Raw genomic sequence first — 21,964 nt, 5'->3', positions numbered from 1 at the left:
GAATATTTAGGGACAGAGGAGAGAACTCCTTATTATCTTGTGACTAACATGTCTCATGTCCAGGACCACTTTTTTCGTCAGTGTCTGTCTGTTTTTATCCTGCCATTCTTCAGCCCCTCAAGTTTTGCATCTTAAATGCAGTTGGGTTTTTAAATAGGGACAGGCAATCTTGAGCACAGGATTAAAATTTAAAATGGCGTTGATGAATTTTGAGAAATAGTTCAAAACCAGCAACCAGTTCAGTAAATACAAGTACTAGGTACGAGACTTGGAAATGAGAGAACAAAGGCACAAATACAAAATGGAGAATAGTGATACTACAGAAAAGGATCTTGGGGTTCAAGTGCATCATCAGTGGGTCAATAGTAGGATGCAGCTGTGGAAAGGCAGACGTCATTCTGGCATGTGTTAATAGCAGTGCTGTATAAGACGTGGGAGGTAGCTGTTCTGCTCTACTTGGCCCTAGTAAAGGCTTGGCTGTATACCATGTTCAGCTTTTGGCACCAGACTTTAAAAAAGGTGCAGGCAACTTGGAAGAAGTCCAGAGAAGAGCAGCAAGAAGAGGAGGTTTGGAAAATGACCTCTGAGGAGTGGCTAAAGGACTTGAGTTTGTTTAGTCTAGGAAAGAAGGACCCATAAGTCTTCAGCTTCATAAAGGTTGTTATAAAGCAGTTGCTTATCAGTCATTCTTCATGCCCACTCAGTGTAGGACAAGAGGCAATTGGACTAATTTAAAGCGAAGAATATTTAAGTTTTGTATTACTCTTTGGACATTATGGTTTGGGAAACACTGAGCCAGCCACCTTAGGAGGGAGGAATGTGGAATCTCATTCATTGGAGGAAGTGATACGTGTTTAAATTGTTTGTATGCTAACGATAGCGGAGATGTATGTGATCCTGCTATGTTGTAGAAGGACAGGATAGATGGCTTCTTCACGCCCTTTGCAGGTGTATGTTCTCATATTCCAGATGATTATAATACTTAAGACTGTTCTTTTTTCAATAAAGAAGACAGCCATGCCAGCAGTGTGCTTGCCATAGTTTTACTTGAACCTTTTCCATGTGGAACAAGCATCTCCTTCAGTCTAAGGTGTTCCTGGATAGTTTCTGACATCAAGTGTCCTGTATTGGATTTGCTACCATATTTTAACTCATGTGAGAGTTCCATACCTTAAGACAGTTTCTTGCCTCCTGGCTTGATGTTCATGGACAAGTATGGTGTTTCCAGGGTAAAGAGCTATTTAATATCTTCTGGATCCCCTTAGCTGTTATTTTTACTTATGGGAAGGATAATGCTTATTAGTAGCGGTCTGTCAGAGTTATAGCTGCAATCTCAGTAAAGCTGCTGGTACTTCTGATCTGTTATGACAGCATCACTATTCTGAACGCAGTCCAGTGACTCCAGGAGTACAGTTCAGCATCTCATGCAGTTGTCATGGTCTCAAGTGGCTTGCAACAGAAGGCTGTAGTGGAAGGCCTGTGAGGAGTTAACTAATGAGGAACTGAATCAGAAGTCTCCTGTTGCAGTCATAGATATGGCTGCCCTTGGGTACACCCTTCCTCTCTTACTCATCCTCCTCTGGGAAGTATGAGGAAGAGTTGCTGTCACCATTGCCAAGGCGTAACCAGGTTCAGGCTCTGGGGTGTCTGTGATGCCCCCTGGTGGCCACAACCCTTACTCAGCTTCAGCTCTGGGGTGCCCTTTTCTTATTACTTTCCTGCAATGCCTTGATGTAATTGTTTGGAAGGGGGGCTACCTAATGGGTCCTAGAGCAAGCCCCAGTTCCACTAGATGCCGGCGAGCTCCTCTGGGCTCCTGTTTATCTCTACCCTGCCCTCACCAGATGAGCCTACATGGCCTGTCATTGCCCTTCCCCAGGGCACCTAGTAGCCTTAAGGCCTCCGACCTCTCCTACACAAGGATACTGCCGTATGGTTTCAGTCTCTCCTCTCTTCAGTATATGGCTAACCACTGGGCTGGTGAAGGCTAGAGGCTGTAGGGTTTTTATTCTGTAATGAGCATACTCTTGCTTGAGCTTTGGACAGCACTGCTTGACCTGGGTCGGTGTCTGTGGGAGACTGGGGTACAAAGGAGATCTACTTGATTGTAATACACTCCTGGTAAGTTGGGAGAAGCAGCTGGAAGCTACAGCTGAGGCCGCACATCTGCCTTTCATAGCCTTGATTATAGGGCTGCTCTTGGATTCTGGCTGCTATTAGATCATGTTGTAGTAGATGTTTCTTGCTGTCTGTCTCTTGCTGTCTGTGCTCAAGAGCACACAACCTTTTCTTAATATGAGCCTTGCTACCTTCCTGCAGGCCTGCAACCTCAGGGTTACAGCAAGATGCTTCAAAATGTGGAGGTGAATGTGATTGAAGAGGTTTTGGGGTCTTTGTTGTTGTTGTTGAAAGGAGACTCTTCCACTTCACTCCTGGTACCAAGAAGCTTGTATAAGTCCCTAATGTTCCCGGCTCTGGTTTAAGTCCAGCATCCTGGTCCCTTCCTTTGCTATTGACTCTGAATAGTCTTACTGACCCATCAGTCTGTTCTCTTGACCTTATGCTATGGGGCACTGTAAATATTCGCCATTAAAAAGTGTGTTGAGGAACTGAGCATTAATTGTAGAAGTAATGAAGTGATTAGAAAGAAAAGTAAAGCAGAATGTAGAGATAAATTACTCTGAAAAGATGATACTTGAGCCTTTCACCGTGACAAATCAGGTATAAAATCCTGAATTGAGTTGCAAGAAAAATGAGTTCAGTAGCAAAATCTATCCATATAGTTGGATAACTGTCACAAACACTGTTATCTGGATAGAACTGGTGTAGAAGAGATCATCTGTCACTGAAAGTCATGTTTCAGGTCATTCGCGAAGTATAGCAACAGTGCTCTGTGTGGATGTCTTTGCTGTACCCACCTCAGATCAGTACCTACAGGTTTGGAGGTTAAGCCATGAATTAGCTTGCAGCCTTACAAACAAACTGCTTGTCTGTAGGTGAACTCCAAGCCTTTTTGGACAATTCACAGCTGCATTACTCTCCTGTTTAGCAACATAACCCAACCACTACCTGTCAGCGGTTAGAAAAAAGTTAGTTAATTCTGGAATGTCAGCCTCTTCTGAAACATCTGCCTCTGGTTGCTGTTGGAGGAGGAATTCTGGACTCAGGTTTTCCTCATTTTTCCCCACTTCCTGTTATGTTGGGGAAATTGTTCCTAACAAGAGGCACAGCTGTTATGGTCTAATGGGCTTCCACTCAGGGTTTGGATAATGGCTTAGCTAATCTATGTGCCCTGCTCACCACTGTCATCCAATACTTGGCCTGTGTTTATTATATGCCCTGCTGCCAGGTAGTACTGCTAGAGAACTCAGCAGACCATATCCATCAAGCAGAGTTGTCGTCAAACAATGGTGTTTACTGTACTTGAAGAGAAAGGGGAGCTTGGATGGCAGTTTTATGACTGAGATCCTAGTGCTGCTACAAATACTCTTAATTGCCTGTTAATTGTTTTATGATTGCCATACCTCATTTTCATTTAATTACTTCAGGAATGGTAACATTATTTCAGTTCCTACATATTTCACTGCTGGTTACTAGTGCATCGTAATTTCTTAATAAGCTTGGGTAGAATGTGCCTGTTCGATTGAAGTTTTAGAAATTAGTATGGAATTTAATTCGGGTTACAGAACACTTAAAAGGATTATGTGATACTTTGTTCTTCACAGTAAAGTCCCTGGCTTTGTAAGGATGATTGCTCCAGAAGGCTCCTTGGTGTTTCACGAGAAGGCCTGGAATGCGTATCCGTATTGTAGAACAAGTAAGCTTGTCCTGAGTTGCATCTTACACTTTGCCATTCTGCTGTGAAAGGCTTTCACACAGTTTACGCCCAAAGTTTTGGAAATCAGGTAGAAAAATCCCTCCAGTGTCTTGCAGATTCTGTAGCTCACTCCTTGCTATACCTTCTGCTCCAGCAAAAAATATGCCAGGGTGTGAAGCTCTTAATGTAAAACTGAATTCTTGATTAATATTCCCTTCAAGTTCAGAATAAACCTGTTGGGCAAGAAACATAATTTAGACCCCAAAAGTTGTTACAAATGCACATGACAATAAAAATGAACTTCTGGTTTCTTTCTCTGGTCCTTTGATTTGATACATTATTTGCATTTAGTCTAGAAAACTTTTTTGTGTTAGTGGAAGAAGCAAATGGAACTACTTTACATTAGCAGCAATCCATTTGTGACACTTTTACTCCTGAGAGTTCTAAGAGCATTGGTTATTTTTGGCCTGCTTTCTGTCAAAATGTTTAAAATGCCTTAAAGCAGGCTTTTATGTCAGGGCTAGCAAATTGTGTTTTTCAGATGTATGCTGACAGTTAACACTTCTGCAGTGTTAACTTACTTAATAAGGGGATTTTATATGGGGCACAGATTGTTTTTATATAGAACATATGTATTATATTATTTTGACTCTTTCCTTTTTCTTTTTATTGCACTTGTCTTCAACATTCAGTTGTGACGGTGAGTACTTGGATTATTATTGGTTCTGGACTGGGTTTATGATATGTGTGTTAATGTCTGATTACATGTATTATAACTGACCGTCTAATCCTGCAAATCTGCCAGCGTGCGTCTGAGCTTATCCTGTTCCAAGTTAGCGATTAGGTAGGATTCCCCTAGTCGGGAATTAGGATTTTCAGACCAGTCACTTGTGAACAAGTCCTCTTCGCACTCCTTTTTAATTTCTGTTCTCCTTCTTATGATTACTAATTTTGGAACAATGCCTTATGGCTAAACGCTTTAAATAGTTTTGGATAAACTATTTAAACTACAAAATGTCTGGGAAGGATGCTTAGAAGTCTGCTTCTCCTCAGTCCAACATAGCAGGCTTGCTCTGGTTTATTGCATCTAGGAGTTATAGTAGGGTTTATGCAGGGGACCTGATGGACGTGAGTGGCCTGGCGTGTTGAGGCTTTTGTAGATGCGGGTGCCGAATACAGCTAAAAATTCAGTGCCTCCCTCCATTATGGAAAGTTGCACTGAAGAAGTCACATAGGCTGAACCAGCCCACAGTTTTTCTCAGAAAACTTTACCCTTCACATTTCCCTTCAGAGAAAGGTGAGATAGACAAGAACTATTGGTGTGTTTTGTTCCCCTCCGCCCAGCTTCTTTCCATCATTCTCATGTTGAAACCTAAAGGCTGAAAATACTGAAGACTTCTGGCTACCAGGAGGCAGGATATAAGATAAAGACCACTGGTCTGGTCCAGTGCCTCCTGCTGTTGTTCCCTCGCACGGATATAGGGGTAACTTTCTTCTGGTAACTGCAGTTTCCCTGGTACATCCTCTCTGTACTCTCCCTTGGCATTCTCCAGGATGAGAGGAGCATTACAAGGAAAAAGCTTACTTCCCCCTACTCGAATCAACCGCCCAGAACTCTGAAGTCTCTTCTCTGGACGAAGGAAGTGGCATTAACTTTGCTCAATACAGTATCCAAAGTGATTAGGGTTTAAAGCAATGGGCACAATGCTGCTGTTGTCATTAATGAGGAGTGTTTTAACCAGGTGCTTTGTTTTGTGAACTTTACCCCAAGCATTAAAGCTAGACTAGTCAGAATAAGAATATCACTTAGCTAATACCCGATAAAAGCCCTTCTCATTGTTAAATGCTGTCATAATAGCCTACCAAATGTAAAGCCAGCATAGCTTCAAATGAGGTATTTGGCCTAGGATGCTCTGTAGAGATGCATCTGGCTAATATCAGACACCACTGTGGATCTTACTTGCAGGATTAATGTACTATCAAGTGTTGCTGTCCAATAGTCTCTGCCTTGGGATTGAAAATATTTGTAAGACAGTGAAAGAAGGGCATCCTGTCCTCCCTTGTGCAGTTTTTTGGGTTGTCTGCCTCAACTGAGTTCAGCTTTTTATGAAGGCAAAGGGCTGTAGACTTGAGGGTAAGGCTTGAGGGTACCCTGGGACTTGATATGTTCATTGGGAACCTTGCACTGCCTAAACTCCAGCAGTGCCAAAGCTTCCTTCCTTTTACTACACAAGGCTTGCCAGGGGCTCAGACTTGGAGCTCCTTGTTGTCTTGGATGTCTGCAATTTTAAATGTTCTTCAATCAATGTTTTAATGTTCCTGTAAAGGTCCTGTGATGGAACATTAAGACTTCTGTGGGGGACAGTACTAAAATAAATAACTAGGTTCTGACCTTAGAAACTTGCGGGGTTGGGAAGGCTAATGCCATGTAAAAGAAGGCAGCTGAAGTGCCTGTCCAGATTTGTGCACAGGCACGTGACTGTTTTGAGTTGGTCTGTGATCTCAGTGATATTTCAAGTTAAGGCACGGAGTGTCTGACTTGACTGTTTTCACATGCAGTGAAGGAGCCTCTATCTATGTTTACAGCAGAATTAGAACAGAGTGCAAAAGATATGTTAGCTAAGTTCTGTTCTAACTTTCCAGTAGAGAAATTTAATTTTTTAAATGTAAGATTTAAGTGGGGGAAAGGGAATAGTCACTCTTCTGCTGCCTGATTGGTTGTTTTTTACAGAATGAATATATGAAAGACGACTTCTTCATAAAAATCGAGACCTGGCATAAACCGGACTTGGGAACACTAGAAAACGTAAGTTGGGTGAGCAGGACCACACATTAGCCATTCTGACAACATACAGCTGTATTCCATATCTGGCAGCAGCTGATTCCCAATCCTTAAGGGAGGACTTCTGCTTGATGGGTGGATGGCTATCATGTGGACTAGGTCATTGGGTTCTTCTGTGCCGATGAATTTGTGTCTCTTGATAGTTCATGACAACAATACATTTCAAAACAGCATTCAAAAAGTGATTGGGCATCTGTTGTAAGGAGCTTATTAGAGTTGGAGTAGGTTTCAATAACTGGATTGTTGGCGTTTCAGTTGTGTGAAGGATGTTTACCAAATTAGAAATCCTGCGTGGCCTACATAATGTGTGACAAGTCTAATTAGTGTGTTTGACTTCGGCATGTGTTATAATATGGGGGAAGAATGCATTGTCAAATCACATCCCCGTGAATGCACAAAGCAACAGTTTGCAGAGGCATTACTAGCTTTAGTGAAATCAGTGGTAACTTTTTTGGAGGGGGTTCCTTGGGCTTGTAAGAGTGTTTGTAGTCACTGTGTGAAGGTGGCAAAGGGTCAAGTCCCCGCTTTTCCTCATTGCAGGTGCACAATTTGGATCCGAACACGTGGAAGAGCGTCGAAGTTGTTCATATTGACATTGCAGACAGAAGTCAAGTAGAACCAGGAGTAAGTACACCCTGTGCTTATTGACCTGTACCTTGAGCATCCTGTGAGATCCAGAACTGCTGACATTTCTCATTGATTATGAAGGTACTAAAAAGTCTGGTGGGCTTGAACCCCCTAGACCAATCTAAATGGTTTGAATTGAAGTATTAATCCAGGTGGTCACTGCTTTCTTTCATTTGTGTGGGCATTTGCTAACTCCCTGGATTGTACTTTTAGCAGGAGGGGCACAGTTTTTAGTTTTGTTGTTGATGCAGTAATTGATCTCATCAGGCATTTGTGCCTTGGCCTTGGTGCGTGAGACATTTGCCCAGCTGCTGTGTAGGCAAGGTGCACTGGGCCCCCCACTAGGCTAGCCCTCTTGTTTTGGCATGGTGTCTTGATAAGGTGTTCTTAAATAGCCCCCAGCTGCACTATGGCAGGTTCAAGAGGAAGCACCTGTGTGTGCCATCGAAAGCTAGAGACCACTCGCTGCTTTTTTCTTCGAACTTTGAGATATTCCTGCCCCTCACTGCAGTGGGACTTGGACAGGTTGCTCTTGCATCTCTGGCAGCCTGATGGGCCAACTGCTGCTTGAGGCTGGCATCACATTTTCAGTTTTCCCTCCCTGGTGTTTGATTTATCATTAATATTAATTCTGAAAGGAGCCATGAATATACTAAGCAGCTCCTGCAGTTCCTGCCCTGCTTGGAGAGCTTGCATTCTAGTTTTTAGATAGCGTATAATACAGAAGTAGGAAAACAATGTGAGGATGGTTGGGATTACATTCCTAAGGTTGTGGCTGCTCAGTGAAGAACGTACATGGAAGATGTAGGTGGTTCTTGAACAGCGGCTTTATCAAAAGCGTTAGAGACTTTCCCAGTTGGGCGATTCATGTCACAGAGAAGGGAAGGGTAGACAAAGAAGAAAATTGTTGCAGGAAAAGCAGACTTACTGTAGGAGAAGCTTCTGAAGGGATATGGTTAATCTGATATGTAGCTATATATAGCATATTGCTGTACTGTCCAGAATATATCGCACAGAAAAAAGTAAAGTCTGGAGTCTGATTTATCAGACTGGATTGCAGTGAATATGCACAAGGATTACACATTCAACTCCATGTCCTCACTGAATATTAAGTGTTGTCCTTGCCACGCTCTTTTCTTTTTTTCTTCTTTTATGGAATATATATATTCCCCTGGGCTGTGCAGCCTTTTTCTGAATGTACAATTTTTCATTCTACATCAGCCAGCTTCTAGTAAGGTTAATCTGGATGATACCTTGACTTAAGGGTTAAGTGCTTAACTATGTTAGAACAGTTGTGTTTAAAATAAAAGCTGTCCTTTCTTTCCACCTGGCTATCTTTTGTCCTCTTTCATTCACTTTTTCTTCTTGCACGTAGCCTTTTCTGAAGTTCTGTTCCCTCTCCAAACATGGAGGAAAGTGTTCTCTGCATTGATGCCTGTGGAGAGAAGGAAGATCGTACCTCTGATTAAGTTCACAAACTTAATCAAACTTTTCAGTAACTCTGCTTTATTTTTAGAATGTTACTTGGAGAACCTCCATGTAAATCAGGTTAGATGTCTGCTCTGTGCTTTGCCGTGCAGCTAGGAGTCTGTTGTCTTGTGCATTATGGTTTCCTTCTGTCACTTCCTTTGTAAAAAACTGTAGTGGCAGGTAAATATACGGGTGGGTCCAGGCCTATGTCATGCTGCTCTCTGACCACAGGCTAGGTTTGTGTGTATGAGCACAGAAATTATGCTCATTATTAATCTGCAGAAAGTGAGCAGCACCTGTATTCTCATGCTGCGAGGGAGCCCCTTGGACAGCACCTGCCACCCTAGCATAGCTTTTGCTTTGCTGAGTTAGCGTTACCAATTCACCGAGCAGCCTGTGTACCAAAACAGTGTCTGCATCCAAAGCACCACCCCTAGCACTTCCTTCTGTTTTACTCCATGGCACACAGGGAGGCAGTCGCTGCTTAGGTCCTTTGTGTCATCTGTGAAATGCTTCAAATTGTCATCCTATTTTTTTTAAGTAGTTGCTTTGGTCATTAGGGATTGTTAGCATAAATGTCCCTCCTGTGTTTTTTGGCAGGCTCTTTTTATAATATTGTACTGGGTAAAGGAATTGTCACTGTCCTGTCTGCTCTGTCCTGATTTTCCTCAATTCAGAATTCATAGCGCCTCAGCTAACGGCACTGATGAAAGAAGAGAATGGTATTTCTAATTTCTAGTCGTTTAGGTAAAATACATATTCTTTACGCTAAGTGAAAGAACTTTTGCCAGACAGTGTGGTGCTCTCTTCAGTATCAAAACTATAATCAACACGTATATAAAAATAGTAAATTCCTTAAAGATTATAATGGCATGCATATGCTAACCCACGCTCATTTGAAAATGTATACAAATAATTCAGCCAACATCTGTTGCTTTCTTAAGGTATAAATTTAATCCTGGCCTCTCTTAATCATCTCCAGCACATTGTCTAAGTAGCTTTACGTGATTTGTGTACAAAAGTTACTTCCCAAGAGAAGAAGAATCTTTAAAGTGTAAGCAGAAGTGTACACACAATTAACATCAGAAGAGGCTATGTTTTGGAAGTAATTTGAGAGAAAATGAGCATAGTGAAAACAAAGAAATTGGAATCAGGTTTGTAGCTATTTCTGTGCATTCGGGAGATTACGCCTGCCTTGTTCCAGTATGTATCCGATGCCTATTTTGTGCCTATTAAGTGATGCACAGATTTCTGGATGAAGGGTTTATGTAGAGCAGATGCAACAGTCCTTTACATGCTCCCCAGAAATATAGCTTGAAAACTTAAATCCTCTTTGCTTAGTCTCTAGAAAGTTTTATAATATTCTAGTATGGAAAGAAGGCTGCTGCTCCTGAAAGTAGATGGCCTTCTCCTAGCAGTCATGCTCCTATGTGGTATGATGAGGAGCTAAAAAGAACAATTTTTCTAGCCCAGGAATATGGTGAAGCATATCTATTGTTGGAAGTGGTGTGGTGCCCTCTTACATGGGTCAAAAGTGTTGAGACTGTCAAGAGGAAAGTTGCATCATGCCAGCAAGCTCCACATCCAGACCTTGTCTTCTGGAGCCTGCTACTTCCTGTCAGGCCTTGATAAGTGGAGACACTGTCTCTGCATCTTGGTAGCATATACTCAAATCCAGGGGGCAAGTGCAAAGGCTTTGCATCCTGGTCTGACTGATGCATGGACACTTGTTCTTCGCCAGTCTCCTGAAGCCTGGCCACCCCCTCGCTGTGCTGACACTCCACAGAACGCAGTGCTTGGTTTAGAAGTGTTTCTGGAGAGCATTTAAAAAAAAAAAAATGAACGCTTCAGAACCACCATGCTTGTTTAAAGCCACTGATCTGAGCCCTGACTCCATTGACCCAGGGAAAATTATAGGTGCTTGTATGTCTTTGCCCGTCCTAAGGGATGTCAGTGATCGGGGTGTTGCAGGACCTGCCAGGCTTTTTGCAAGGGTTAATTTGGAATAAAGGTCCAACTTTGACTTAGTCCTCTGCTATTTGGGTGCTCAGCATGTAGTGGTAGTGTTGACTAACGTCCCAAGCTGCTCGTGTTGGCGGGCTGTTGTCTGACATGTGCCCGAGGTCACCTGTCAGTGTTCAGTTGCCCAGATGGGTGTAGCAGAAATGACTGCTGCCAGCCAGACTTTCTGCCCCTGGGTTTTCTCTTGTTTGACATTTGTGCCTCCTGTTCCAGTGACTCGGGGTTTGTTTTTCTTGGAGTAAGGTTGAAAAGGACTCGGGGTGTTTGTGGACTTGCGCTTCAGACACCAAATTTATGTTGTTTAGCATGTACAGTGCAGTCTTCTCCCAAACTTCTGCCTGTTTATAGGAATGATTTTAATTTCCTCATCGGGTCCACCTGCTTCCTTTGTGCTATGTTCGTTTCCTAGTCAAGCAACTTTCTTCATAACAGGGCTTAAAATATGACTTAAGATGCCTGCAGGGCCAGGAATATTTTTTCTTAAGTAACTTTGGTCTTTGTGCACATACTTTCCAGCATGCAGGGCCCAGGAGGCTGACCTGAGCTCTCTGATCAGTCATTGTTCCTAACAGCGCTTGTGGCGCACAGGGTTGTGCCATCTCTTAGTGCTGTTATTTCCCACTCCCCTTGTGTCTCTTGCATCACGACTAGCTCAGTTCTTCAAGTCGGTTCTCTGTGAGGGCTAGGATTGGTTTCTTCTCACTTGAAAAAGCATGGCAAAGGCTGAAGCCTCTTGATTCAGGGCTTGGTGTGTTTATTACTATAATTCACATAGGGTGAAGTTAAAGTCTCTCTTAAACAATTCTCCATCCCCCTAGGAGGCTCTGCTGAAGAGGTGATTACATGTTGCACTATTGCAAACGATGCTGAGATTTCAGGCAAAAAGTGCCTTTGAAATGCTATCCGTGTGCTCCTTTGAAACAGCCATCAAAGCCCCCACATGCTGCTGCCTTGTTGCATTATATATATTTTTCTGCCTGTCTGTAGCTTTCAAGAGGACTTCCATTTTTTTTAGCTGTACTGTTTATTCCAGCAGTTGCCTGTTTCACTTCCTAAGAAGGACTTGCTGCTGTTAGGAATTATGCTCTGGCTGCATAGATATTTCCCTTAAACTCTGAAAAGAGCTTTTGTTTATTTGTATTCTGGCTCGCGTCCAGTCATTCTTTTGGACTGGCAGGGGCTGTGTATGAGCGGAGAGCCTGCAATTGTCTCATGCATCAAGGGGCTTTAATCTAGACCGTGTTTCACTTTTTCCTTTCATCCTTAACGAGACTCGGGTTAAGAGATTTTCAGATTGCCTCGGTTCAGAGGTTTTTTTGTTGGTCTCAATCATAGAAAACCTCTTCCAATAAACCAGAGGAATTATGGTAACTCTTTCCCAGATTTCACCTGTTGGACTTTGTATTTGTAGAGTTTCATCTTATAACTCGGGCCCTTTGCATCTAGCCCAAGGGCAGCGCTGTTGTTTGCCCTGTGCTCCTGCACAGGGTAAAGGAGGGACTGGGTAACACTGCGTGCATTTTGTGTGCTGGGGTTGTTTGGGGATGCTTGGCCAGATGGTTTAAAAAAAAAAGGCTGTAAATTCTGGCTTGGCTGAAGAAGAATCAACACGGCACTTTTAGGTGTGCCTTTGCATGGAGGCTGAACTCTCTTGGCGTGCACTCCAGGACCTGCTTACACCACCTTATCTTGTATTTGAGCACTTCTTTCATGCTGACTTGTAAAGTGTACAGTGGAGGAGGTGTCCCCATGCCCAGCCCTGTTCACAGCAGAGATCTTACAGTGAGTAGAGAAAGCTCTTGACTGTTGACTGAGCTTCTCACGCATCTGTATGGCTTTGCGAGGATACAGTAGAGCAGTGGTTCTGTAGCAAAGAACTTGGGCTGCAGTGGGTCTGAATGCCTTTGACCCTCTGGATTCCTGTTTGAAGTCTCTGAGTTTATTTTGTGAATCATGTTTCCATACCTAATGAAGCTAACATTGTGCGGCACTCTTGAAACCATTTTAAGGCATCTCGGGATGCTGTAGCACCCTGCCGGAGAATCACTGAAGCGGAGGTTGCATGTGTGTAGCTCAAGTTGTACAGAGGACGTTCAGGTTTGCTTGTACATGCACTTATGAGATGGACAAAGGCAGAATGAACGTTGCATATGCAGCCTGGACTTTAGCACTTCCTCACGTGAAGAGAATGGCCTTTGACATTTGCTCAGTGTTTGGGAGGGTTGTAGAGTCCCTGCTCTTCGCAGAATGATCCTGCGCTTTTTTTGGACTGCCAGGTACAGGGTTGCAGACAGCAGAGATGTTTGCTAGTCCTTGTGCGGTGTAGGCACAAATATTTCAGTTTCAGCTCTCCCCCCTGCAAAATAAAGCTATTTTACATTTAAGGACTGATTTGGCATTTAGTGTAGTGAATGCCTTGTATTCTGTGTCTTGGTACCTTTTCAAAGCCTCACTTTTTAGAGGGTTAGACAAAGCTGTTTTAATATCTGTGTGGAGGTCTTGATGCCTGTTAAGGAGCAGAAGCTGTTTACCAGAGCAGCGAAGTCTGCTTAACGTTTAGGCCGGGGGCAGACATGTGACCATTTTGTTGCAAGGCTCTCCTGCGACTTGGCAAGAGTGCCCTCTAGCGCGGTAATCACGGATTTCAGCCCCCACGTGTTTGTCACTAGGCGTCTCTGCAGCTCGCTGCCTGCCCAGCGTTATCCTGGGATCTGCAGGAGAACTTGCTGTTTAGTCTCTTTCTGTTGTTAGCTCATGCCCTGGCAATGCAGGATTGCACTAATAAAGTGACACGTAAGGAACGTTGTCCGAAGTGACGGGCTTCCTGCCCTTCTCCTAGGGGGTAATGTAGTTTAAAGTAGCTCATGATCAGGACACTACTCTAGTTAAATTTTCCCTTTTTTCCCAAACTGAGGTTATTTCTATTTATGTTGTAACCCATGTACAAACATAATTCTCCCCTCTGTTTGAGTTTGAGGTATGTAATCCTCAGTCGTTTAGCCAAGATGTGTTTATCTCTAGATCTTGCATAATCTAATTCACTAGGCCCCAAAGGACTTGTGTTGCTACTCTTAAAATTTTTTGCAAGATTTTCCTTTCCCGTAGGGCTGGACCCGATGATCTTCCAAGGTCCCTTCCAGGCTCACAATCTATGAATCTAGGGATGATCTGGTCATCTTTAAAATCCAGTCCTAAATGCTTGCTGTCTGTCATCACGCAGAACTGTAGCTGCTTCACATGATGTAGTTCTGCAGTGTCCTTACAGAGAGGCATCTACTGGGAGTACTTGCTGTGCCTGAGCTTTGCAATGTTGGTAAGTGCGTGTGAAAGGCTCAGCATGTGCAGTCCTCCCAGTTCTGGGCATTGCCAGATCACCCTACCAGAGTTGTGCCACGTGTTGACCAAGTCTGCCCTTTGCCCAAAGTGCAGATTGCTTGACAGCTACTTTTTTCAGATATACTTTCTCCTAGCTTAATGTTTCTGTTAACCTAATTTTATGTTTTAAACATAAATTATGGGAAGTGTAAAGCAGCAGTTGTGCAGAAGGTGGTGTTGTGGGTTGCTGTGGAGCTCTTACCAACACAAATGCAGCCACTGACTTTAGGCTTCAGAATTTTTTTAATGTATTTTGAAGGATTTATTAGCATACATATGACTACTGAAAGTACAGCTGGGTTCACTGACATCTCTATAGAAATACAGTACATGATTCAATGTTAACTAGAACATCTTAAAAGAACAAACCTTTTCTGTAACCTTAGCATATCACTTGTGCTTCAGGCATTTCATCATTTATTTAACTCTCAGTGCTGTAGAAGGACATGCAGTTACGTGTGCTCATCATTGTAAAAATATTTTGTGAAACGGGTGATTTTTTTTTTCTTTTTTTCTTTTTTTGTGTTGTTTAATGATCAAGATGTTTAATGCTATCATAGTACTAAAACCTGTTCCTTAGAGGCATTTGTGTTCATTAATTACATTTTTGGGGTGAAGTTCATTCAGAGATAGCAACTGGTTAGACTTTAAATCATGTTCCTTTTGAATAGTGCTTCTTCTGACTTGCATTACCCATTTCTTTCCTTCTAATGAGCAGAGGGACTTTGACATAGGGATGCAAACACATTTTTATTTTATCGCATTGTCTCTTACTACTGCCATTTAAATCCTATGCCATGGATTCAAAGCATCCTTTGAAGGTGGTCTGACGTTTCTGTTCTGCCTCCGATCCCAAAAGGTATAGTGTTAGGTGAGAAACCGCAATCCTTAATTGAATGCCAGTTTCTGCTAGGTAACAATTCTATTTCAGACTCATTGTGTTAAAATCAGCTGCTCTTTCTCATTCCTTGCACTGGAATTTTGCTTGTTGAATACCAGCTTTAGTAAGTTAAATTGTCTGGTATGTTTTTGTGTCTGAGGATTGCTGTGAGTATAGGTTTGTATGTGCGCAGTCTGGTTATAAGAACATCTGAATTGAGCCTCCTAGATTCACTGGGATTCTCTGCTGTACTTTTAATAAGGAGCTGAGGAGCTGCAGCCTATCCATCCCTTCGCGAATACTCTGGGCACACTCAAGCCCTGCTCCATTCCTAAACCAGGAGCATGTGGCTCAGCCATATTAGCAGCCTACATGCACTCTTGCAAGGAAGTGTCTTGAGCTATCTTCTAAGACAGAGGGAAAGCACCGCTCCTTGTTGAAAAATGAGTGCCTGTACTGGCCATTGTAGTGCTCCCAAGCGCAGGCCCTATTGCTCTGTATCCTGCTTTGTTCATGACTGTACTCGTGCTCTGAACAGTGAACCGAGGAGGCCTGTAATTATGCCCCAGCCTTGTCATCCGTGGTGAACATGACAGCACTGGAGGGAACTGGCTGCTCCTGCCTGCCTTGGGTTGGGTGGCCTTGGGTTACAAAAGTAGTAGATAAGACTAATGTACAGATGTGCAGGAAGGTAGAAGGATCTCCTCTGCTTGGCCATACTATAGGGGCTCCCTACTTCAGAGTCTTAAAGCTAATGTCCTGTTGCTGATGTAGTACTTGGGCTGTGAAGTATTAAATGAACATGCCACAAAGATCTACTTCCAGACCACTGAGGGGAGCCTGGGTAATGTGTATGAGGAACTGGAAATTTGCAGAAGAAACTTGCTGTGGTTGGCATTACTGAAAGCTGAGGATATAATTTATAGGATTGCAATGGTTAGCCTCCGGGTGTAGACAACTTAGGGAGGATAGAGGGGATGAGAGGTGTGCAAGGGTGTTGCTCTCGGCACTCGACTGTCTTACAGTTTCGATAACTGGGACTCCCAGAAAGTCGAATGCACGCGGACCAGTCTGCTCCATAGTAGACTGGGAGGTGCACTGCTGGCGGGCACGGGGACAGATCAACTAGAACAAGACGGGTTGTTGAAAACGTGTGGGTTGCTGTGCGGCACAGATCCAAGGATGACGTGCTAGAGGTCTTTGGCTGCCCGGAATAAGACCCTGCCAGTTCATAGGTTTCATAACACACGGTGTTGCACTCGGCATGAACTAGCCCAGTTTCGGATCCTCTAGCAGACCCAGAGAAATTGGCTACTGGACTGGCAAATGTTGGTTGTCTGGGGAGCAGTGGTCACAACCTAATTATGTTCAGTGTGGCCAGGCAGGGTGTTATCTCAGTAATGTGCATGCTTAGGAAGCTTCTATGGGCCTGGTTTCTCCAAAATGAGGGAAACGGATTGAAGCTGATTTGGAAGAAAAAACATAGAGAAATGCGAGTGGGAAGTGGAGATTCGGAGCATTTCCAGCCAGCGTTCTGATTTAGTACTCAGGACTTTGGCTAAAAGTCCTAGTTCAACGCAAAATGAAGTCAGCACTTGCGTATCTCCTATTTCTACTGTGGAGAGAGTGGAAAAATGTGGTCCAGAAATTCTGAAGTGTCAAAATTGCTTAAAATAGCTAGGATTTCAGGCAAAAAATCATGGCTAGGATGAAGAGGGAGTGTTAAGCATATGGTAAAGAGAAAAAATCTGAATAAAAGTCTTGGCCCAGTACTTGATGAAGATGGTAAGGTTTGTAGTAGAGAGGGCGAAAGTGTTGGCAAGTGTTTGTATTTGAAAGAAGTAGAGTGATGCAGCTTCTAGTCCACTTTTGAGGTGAGGATACGTGCAAAGTCCTCAAAAGTATTTTTCGGGGGGGGATTTGTTCTGATGATTTTAATTAACTGAATTCAAAATTAATGGAAGAATATGCCAGTTAGCTTAATTTCTGCAAAACTATGCCCTAAGCTACCATCGTTCCTTTGAGGTTGCATGTTTGAAGGTAGCTGTATAGCTATAATAGATTTTTTTAAAGATGTCTGACAAGCCCTTCTCCTGGGCTGAGGGCGAAGGGTGATTATTGCCCTCTAAGCTGCTTTCTTTGTACTGGAGAGGGGAAATTCTTTACATTTTGTACTTCCTTATGTCATCTTTTATTTGTCCACTCCTGCAGACAAATCTTTCTGTCTTTGTAGGAATATTCCTTCTGAGTCTTGCTTGTCGAGCTCTGCACTCCTGTCTGCTCTTCTCTTAGAGGGGGTGATCGGTTGAGTACAGCATTCCTGATGACTGAGCGCCATTTGTCTTGGTGCTTTGCACTGAGCTCTAGCCAACTGGATTTAAATCTGTTTGCCTTTTTGTCCCATGTGCTGCGCATTGTGGCATGCACCAAGACAACCAGTTCTTTGACTTCTGCATTAAGAACATGCACAGGGACAAGAATAGTCCAAACTCTTCCTTCTGAGTGTAGTAGCTTGCACATGCCTGTGCCCTTTGCCTTTGTGTTGCTTGTTCACCTAGCAGATGAGGTTATTTAGGAAAAAGGGGGATGATGCACCTAATGGGGGGAATGGTCCAAACCTCATCAGCACAGAAATTGGGGCTGAAGAACTGGACGAAACATGACGTCTACTTTCAGATGGAACGTATCAGTGTGTGATGGCTGCTATTGATAACAAATTTCTGACTAGGCTATGGCACAAGAGCACACCTGCATGACAGGGGAGACGGAAGAAAGCTGTGCTGTTTTCGTGAGTCTTCCAGTGCAGGCTTACTGCTAATGAGGGGGAAATTGCAGTACAAAGACTGTCCGGAGTGGACATACAGCTGTCCAGGAATTGTATTTATATAATTATATTCTGCTACTCGGTATTACTACAGATCAAAGTGATAGATATAATTTGTTAGACCAGCTGATGCTATCACTGGATGAGGAATGTAAGCCTTTACCTGATAAACACAATTGTACTGTTAGTTGATTGATACCTCATGGCTTTTGTCCTCCACGCATCTCTTCTCCTAGAACTTTTATTCTCAAGGTGAGCAGCTTGGTATTAAATGCAGTAGCATAAATGTCTCTCTTTAAGAGACAGAACTTGATTTCCAAATTTTAGACTAATTTAGCCTGAATGCAGCTTTTGAGAAATATTTTTTTTTCTCTGAATGCAGATGGAAAAGGTGCTCAGTCCTGACTTAAGCTTTCTGGATTTTTAAACAATAAATGTATAATTTATACAACTTTTTTCAACTCAAAATCTTTGCACACAACAGCAATTTTTATTTCACTCATCGGGATTGAACTTTCTCTTTGAAAAAAAAACATTCCTCTGTGACTGCCTGTAACACTCCAATCTTTTTGCTTCTTTAAAATCCTTAATGGCCAAGGTTGCATGATAAAAATCCCATCTAGGAAGGGCCATCGCTGCTGTCTCAGCTTGGTAGAAGAAAGGGCAGCTGTGCCGGGGCAGTGATTTAAAGGTGTGTGGACGAGAGTGTGTAATAGAGGTACTGGTGGAAGCAGACCTGTCGAAGGTGCTGGTTGTGTTGCCAGAAGCCAAGTGCACAAGTTCTACCACTAAGTGGTACCTGCACGTGGCTTTAGTAGTGTAGACAGGACTCGCAGCCCTAACGTTGTTGCATTTGCTGTCTTTCTTTAAATGGTAACTATAAAAAGCTCCATAAGCAAGATCACATGGCCCAGGTAGGGATCTAACTGCTGGATCTGCTCTTAGCAGATATGCAGAAAACCTGTATTTTGCATATTGCTTATACTTCATTTGCACCCTTTCCCAAATATTCCTTCTGCCTGCTCCCTCCTCCCCCAGCTGATCCAGTACCCGTGATTTCCCCCTAACTTTGTCAGGTTGGTTCACCTGGATCTCCTTCTGTCAGCCTGCCTTGGCCAGCTTGCTTCCTCAATGTTCGCCTCCTACCTAGAAAGTGGTCAAGAGGGCTCTAGTGCCTGTCTGCATGGGGCTTTTTCTTAAACCTCACAAGTCTCCCAGTAATTTGGCCCTAATCTAGCACAGTTACGTTGATAGACTGATCTTGAAGTGGTTTTCCTATGTTTAGTGTACCTGGCCTGGACCATTGTGTTAGGCAGGTGGCAATGTAGCCTGATACCATACTTGCATCTGCTAGGTTTGGGCACCTGTTATGTTGTAGACTATAAACTTGCTGGGGCTGGGACTGTTGTTTTTAAGTGTTTGCACACTTAGCTGGCACATTGGACACCAATCCCTGAAAGGAAACCTTTTCAGTGTTACTGCACTGCAACTATCTCCAGGTTTGTGGGAGCTTCAAAAGAGCTCTGGAAGGAGTATGTAGTGAGACCTTCTGGCCCGGACTATCGATATTCAGTGTCATCCATGCTTGGGCTCCTGCCGCCTCTTGGCTCCGTCCTTCTCTGACTTGGAGCAGTCAGCAAACACTAATTCTGTTTCCTACAGGTTTCTTCGGGGCATAGGATTAAGCTCTCTAAAATGCCCTTGACTTGTTTTTAACCTCTCGGTGCTTCCTGGGAAGAGATATCAAGACATTCTGGCTATGAAGTCTACTGATGAAATGGGGCTGTTCTTCCTGCCAGGGTGGTGGATTAGCAACATCCTTGGAGCAGCTGACAGTGCAGCTGGGGAATCTGGTGCTGATATTTGTATGCGCTGGAAGTAAGCGGCCTTTTCCACTGTCCCCTCAAAATGCTAGGCTCCAGCTCCGTGGCAGATTAGGTAGTCATAATCCTAAGAAATTCTAGGTTATTTCTAAATTAAATCAGTGTGTGGGTTGTGGGGTGTTTTTTTTTTTTAAGACCTAGAATTGTTCATCCTCATTTATTGCATGTTTCTAGGGTTTTTTAGAATGGTTTCTATTTACTGAGTAGAAAACAGTGGTTTTAAAGAGCCGTTTTAGTATTTATTATTACTAGAGCTAGTGTCCCCATGTTCTTACATTAATAGAAATTTAGTCTAAAATAAATCTCGGATAAACTGTATTCAGTCCTTAAGCTTTCCCTCTTCTATGCCATGCTTCTTAGTATGCTGCACAAGAAATTAAAATATAGCCATGCTGGATAGAAATTTAAAACTTAATCTACACACCCCAATTTGAAGAATGATTCTTTTCACTGTTAACAGGTCTTAAGCTCACTTCTAAAGAGATTTTTTGTGGGAAAAGAATCTGATTTTTGTTTTTTCCAAGCATTGCAGAAAGTGCAGGCCAAATTCAGCCTTCAGAATACCCAGGAGCTGAGGATTCAAGTAGGTTGCAGCTGTCTTCACCCACAGTATTTGAAAATAACTAATGAGATGAGAAGTCTACAGCTGGTGGCAAGCACAATAAACCACGAGCCAAGGGCTTCTCTGCATTAGATTCCCCCTTTCCCTGTGGGATCCTAAAGGAGACAGAATACTAACAACGCCAGCAGGCTGTCTTATTTCATGCTATTGCTCATTTGCAGCTGTAATTGGGAGCTAAGGTTGTATACAGTATGCTGGAACTGTCATAGGTGGCGGAATATATTTGCTCATTGTGATGTGCCTATAAAAAGAGGGCACATGCAAAAACCTTCAGAGTTCTGTTCTGTTACAGTTGTCAGGTATGTAAATGAATTTTAAAAAGCCAATATTAAACCTTTACCAGATGCAGGGTTAAAATTCAGTCCCTGGGTTAAATACTTGGGCGGGTGTCTAACTGGCTCTGACTGTGGATGCGGACATGCAGCTCTTTATGCTTTTTCCTTAACTTGTCCCAGTTGGCAGGTAAAGTACTAACTGAAGTTATCACCAGTAGGAGCTCTTTTGTGCAGCAGTCTGGCTTTAATTTTTTGGGGTCCTTTATTCTTCAAACTTTTTTTAATGTATTACTTTAGTTCAGGGGAGAAAAAATAGAGTGGAAACTACTCTTCTGGGAAGGTTATAAGGCATCTATTGATCAGAGAGATTGCTTTTGAACTGTCCAGGCCTCTGGAGAAAATAGTACTTCTAAGCAGTTCTTAAAATACATATTGAATGCCTGCATGTAGGCAGGTGTTCAGTTTTCTCAGTCAATGCGTATTCATGCATTAAGTATATTACTAACCCACAACAGTGTTGAAGCAGTTTCTCCTGTTTTGTTCATGCATCCTGTGCAGTGCCATGCCAGGAGTGAGAATTCTTGTTCTTACTGCACTTGAGCAATAGCTGAGTTTCCATGGATAAAAGTTTGTTGGAGATAGTGTGCCAGTGAGCTCTGCTGCAAGAGATACCTGTTAGATCATCCGAAATCCCTGTTGTCAGTTCTAGTCTCACTTAATGACCTCCCCGTGCCTTTCTGAGCCGACTGTTGGACCTTTCTGTCATTTCATCTAAATTTGTCTGAACTGTAGACCTCTTCCTACTGTTTCAGTTAATCTCCATTGAGTTATCTTAAATCTCAGAGTGTTTTTACTGCACTAATAAAAAAACATTCACAAAACCATTTTTATTAGAAGCTTTTAAAAACACATTTTTGCAATGTTAGAGCAATCTGGTAGGATCTCACTAATTATACAATGAGGGAAAACCTCAGGTAGTCTGGAGTCAGTTGTCACATTTCTTGCTTCGGTTCTGAAACTGAAAATCAGGGTTATAAATGGTATCAGCGAGAGCTGTTTACATTTTGGAAGTGTTGGTATACTGTTCTGTAACCAGCATAAACTGAGGATAAATCCTGTCCTAAGCTCTGCCTTCGCTTTGAGGTCTTTTAAAGAGTTCTCTTAATAGTGTTGACCCACTGATAAGCAAAAAGGTCTGTCCTTTGGATAGTTGCTGAAACTGGGTTTTGCTGTAGTTATATACTGACCGTGAGCAAATGCAAAGGTTGACTCAAATAGCAAAGACAAAGGATGCCGACACTGCCTCTGTTTATGCAGCATCTTTGAA

At 42.9% G+C, this 21,964-nt stretch overlaps 1 protein-coding gene across 2 annotated transcripts in view; it reads left to right on the top strand.

The window, feature by feature from the left end:
* Positions 1-21,964, top strand: part of PITPNB (phosphatidylinositol transfer protein beta) — a 50,763-nt gene that overhangs the window by 5,466 nt on the left and 23,333 nt on the right. For both annotated transcript variants that reach the window (XM_090062064.1, XM_090062065.1), the window contains exons 4-7: positions 3,726-3,817; positions 4,510-4,517; positions 6,549-6,623; positions 7,200-7,283. In XM_090062064.1, coding sequence (XP_089918190.1) covers positions 3,726-3,817; positions 4,510-4,517; positions 6,549-6,623; positions 7,200-7,283 — 259 coding nt within the window. The remainder of the gene's footprint in view (positions 1-3,725; positions 3,818-4,509; positions 4,518-6,548; positions 6,624-7,199; positions 7,284-21,964) is intronic.

This window comes from Crocodylus siamensis, chromosome 9, assembly GCF_052110815.1.
Source record: "Crocodylus siamensis isolate JL-2025a chromosome 9, ASM5211081v1, whole genome shotgun sequence".
NCBI lineage: Eukaryota > Metazoa > Chordata > Crocodylia > Crocodylidae > Crocodylus > Crocodylus siamensis.
Note: the sequence above shows the minus strand (reverse complement) of the source record. Positions and strands in the feature narration are given on the sequence as shown.